At 38.1% G+C, this 3,737-nt stretch overlaps 1 protein-coding gene across 1 annotated transcript; it reads left to right on the top strand.

Annotated features, from left to right (window-relative positions):
• Positions 1–2,616: 2,616 nt before the first annotated feature.
• On the top strand, positions 2,617–3,525 carry LOC121463259 (taste receptor type 2 member 3-like). Its single transcript, XM_041675373.1, has one exon. It carries the CDS (start codon positions 2,617–2,619, stop codon positions 3,523–3,525), a length of 909 nt encoding a protein of 302 aa, XP_041531307.1.
• The last annotated feature ends 212 nt before the right edge of the window (positions 3,526–3,737 follow it).

Below are 3,737 nucleotides of genomic sequence, written 5' to 3' on the forward strand. Positions count from 1 at the left end.
AATTAATAACTTATCATGTGTCTATAATCTGGATGATTATTTATATACAAACTGCTGCCCCTCATTGGTTCAATTATTTCTTCATGGGATGTGTTTATACAGTATATTAATATATTATATAATATATGTAATACATAATAATAGATTCAATATTAATACAATTATATTTTATATATTCTATTAGCATATAGCATATATTATCCTTTTCATAGGCTACAAATACAATATATATGTGTAAATATATAATATATGATAAAGTACATTACAAAAACAGATATTTAATATTTGTGGCATCTAACATTTGTCAAGTGTCTGCTGTTACTTATCCAGGATTCATGACATATTCTACAGTAATAGTTTATACATTTTGCATCTGGTGTGGGTTGAACAAGGTTATGTCCACGCTTCTTCTTAACCCAGAGAGGGAGCTGATTTTAACACAGTGATTATAAACTCTGCTGGCTGTTTAATATTTTTGAATCTTCTGTTTGATATGGCAGGATCACCTGTTACTATGTTTATATCTCTAGTTTTCTAGTCCTAAGGTCAACATTCTACCGAAACAAAAGCAAATGAAAACATTGCATGTTTCAACAAAAGGTGTGGCTTTTTTTTAAAGCACCATATTCCAGAAATTGCTATTGAAGTCTAATGCCACAATTCTCTTAAATAAAGGTTGGGCTCAAGGAAGGGAAAGTTTTGTCTTATTGTGTTTCAATATAATATTTTAAACTTATTCTTTGAGACTTTCATACATGTATATAATATATTTCTATCACACTCACCTCCCATTCCCTCCACTCTTTGGGGAACTTCCCCATTTACACTTCCTAACTTCATGCCTTCCTTTATGTTTTTATAATCTACTGAATCCACTTACATCCATGGACCATGGGGCCATCTACTGTGGTCTGGTAAGCCTACCAGTGACCATAGACCGAAAGAAAACTGATTCTCTCTTCCCTAGTAGCTATCAACTGACAAGAGGCCGTCAGCTCAAGGAGGCTTGCATGTGCTCCCCTGACTTCCATGCTGGAATGTTGACTAGCTTGATCTTGTGCAGCTCTTGTATTGGTACCCAGAAGTGGCAATGTTTTCAAAAGGCCAAGATGCCATGAGTTCTTGAATACAATAGTCTTATCACATCCAGAAGACACAGACACTCCCTGATTCTGGCTCTTAACTATTCTTGCCCTTCTATTACCTAAGCTTTGGAAGTGGAAAGGTAATATGATATACCGACAGGAATGTCCAGTTTATGGATGAGCACTCTACAGATGCTTGTTCTTAGACTTTTGACCAGCTGTGCATTTGTGTTTTAACTACTGTCCAACACACAGAAAAAGCTTCTCTGATGAAGACTGAAAGCTGCACAAATATGTGGGTAATAAAGTAAAGTATATGTTTAAAACTCAGTTTGATTCTATGTCCATTCGGCAACATAATAGTAGTAGGTTCACCCCTAGAGCCTATGAGCTCCCTAGTCACATGTTCTTCATCAGACCTGTGGAGTTCACCTTCAATTCCATTGGAAAGGAATGCTATTACTCCTACGATAGCCAAGTCATTATTGCACCTATGGGTATGTCTTTCCAGCCCCGTCTTTATTGTAGTTCACAGGGTTCACAGGCAGGATAAACCAATGAGGACTTTTTTCCTCCAGCATCCAGCATAGCATTTTCCAATACTATAAAATCTAGCCAGCATAGAGAAAGCTTCCAGATCACTACCAACTTTATCTCTCCAAATCCTGTGACCAAAGTAAGTGATATCTTCAGCAACAGCATCTTATCATCAAGGTCTGGCAGCAATGAATAGCAATAGCACTAACCTATATTGTTTGGTGGGTTCCTGTGGCCTGTACGACAAACAAGTCAAGGGAAGTTATTCACATCTAGAACTGGGGCTTTTAATTTTGTAATCTGATGCTTCTGGCAAGAACATTATCCCTGGATAGGGTTGACTCCATTTAAACTCAGCTGTATGTTCATACTTAAGTACATGCATTTGAAAGTTTATACACTAGTAGGTCTCCATATGACTTTTTTCAAACATCTTCAATGTTGTTTATCCTTCCCTGACTCCTTCCTCTGTCCTATCCTTGAATAAAGGAAAGAAAATTTATTAAGATTTTCTAGAAATACTATAAGTCAAAAATGTGCTGGGACGAGTAACATCTGAGATTGGACAGATCTACAATAAAGAGAAATAAACATATATTCTACCATTGTTGTCTTGGGTACTAGGAAAAAATGAAAGACAAAAACATAATAGCAGTAGTTGAAATAAAATATCTTTACAATCAGATTCTTTTTCACAAGACAAAATTATAAAACAGAATAATAGTTCAGCCATGGTAGTTCTTTTTGAAGTATATAATTAGAAGAATCAGCCAACATTCAAATGTTTAGATTTGCATTCTTAGTTTTACATGATAAGCACCCGGTTCAGAAAGTCAGCTAATTTTCTTCCTTATACTAGAGTATGCATAAGACTCTACTGAAATCCAAGTTCCAGCAGCCAGCCAGGTTGCTTGAGACTCTGGGTTCCTGTGTGCTGAGCAAGAGCCTTAGAAGGAAGGGCCTGAGGTCATCCAGAGAAACGCCGAGATTCATCATGTTCTTCTCTTTCCCAGCTATTCTGCACATGGTCATCATGACTACAGAGTTCCTCATAGGGACTACAGTGAATGGATTCCTTACCGTTGTGAATGGCTATGACTTGGCCAAGAGCGGAAAACTCCTGATACTGCAGATCCTCTTGATATGCACAGGGCTGTCCAGACTCGGGCTGCAGATGATGCTGATGACACAGAGTTTCTTCTCCGTGTTCTTCCCATTTGCATATGAGGAAAATATTTATGGTTCCAATATGATGTTCATTTGGATGTTCTTTAGCTCGATTGGCCTTTGGTTTGCCACCTGTCTTTCTGTCTTTTACTGCCTCAAGATTTCAAGCATCACTAAGTCCTGGTTTCTTTGGCTGAAATTCAGGATTTCAAAGTTCATATTTTGGCTGCTTCTGGGCAGCTTGCTGGCCTCTTTGGGCACTGCAACTGTGAGTATTGAGGTAGGTTTCCCTTTAATTGAGGATGGGTATGTCCTCAGAAACACAAATCTAAACATTAGTGATATGAAGTTAAGGAGAAATAACGACTTGCTCCTCGTTAACCTGGCCTTACTACTTCCCCTCGCTGTGTTTGTGAAGTGCACCTCTATGCTGTTCGTTTCTCTTTACAAGCACACGTGCCGGATGCAAGGCAGATCTCAGATGTCAAATGCCAGAACAGAAGCCCACATAAATGCATTAAAAACAGTAATGACATTCTTTTGCTTCTTTGTGTCTTACTTTGCTGCCTTCATGGCAAATATGACATTTAGAATTCCATACAGAAGTCATGAGTTCTTTGTGGTGAAGGAAGTCATGGCAGCATATCCAGCTGGCCATTCAGTCATAATCATTTTGAGTAATTCTAAGTTCAAAGACTTATTCAGGAGAATGATCTGCCTGAAGAAGGAAGAGTGAAGTGGGGACTGTCTTGTTTCCTGGCTATTAATCCAGTGGACTCTCGTTTTCCATGCCCTCTTTCCTTCTCATTTCCTCCCAGGCCTTACCCTGGATGCTCGAGACCATTATTTTATCTTGGATGGAAAGGTTATCACTCTTTCATGAACTGTGTACTGGAGACATTGTGATTTCTGTTAATAACTATTAATTTCTCTGCAGTACCACTTTTT

The sequence above is a fragment of the Microtus oregoni genome, unplaced genomic scaffold (genome assembly GCF_018167655.1).
Source record: "Microtus oregoni isolate MIOR12 unplaced genomic scaffold, Mior012 000026F_ref0000081, whole genome shotgun sequence".
NCBI classification, from domain to species: Eukaryota; Metazoa; Chordata; class Mammalia; order Rodentia; family Cricetidae; genus Microtus; species Microtus oregoni.

What these genes read in the sequence shown, in the direction of transcription:
- LOC121463259 (XM_041675373.1), top strand. Translation starts at nt 2,617, where the DNA reads ATGTTCTTCTCTTTCCCAGCTATTCTGCACATGGTCATCATGACTACA.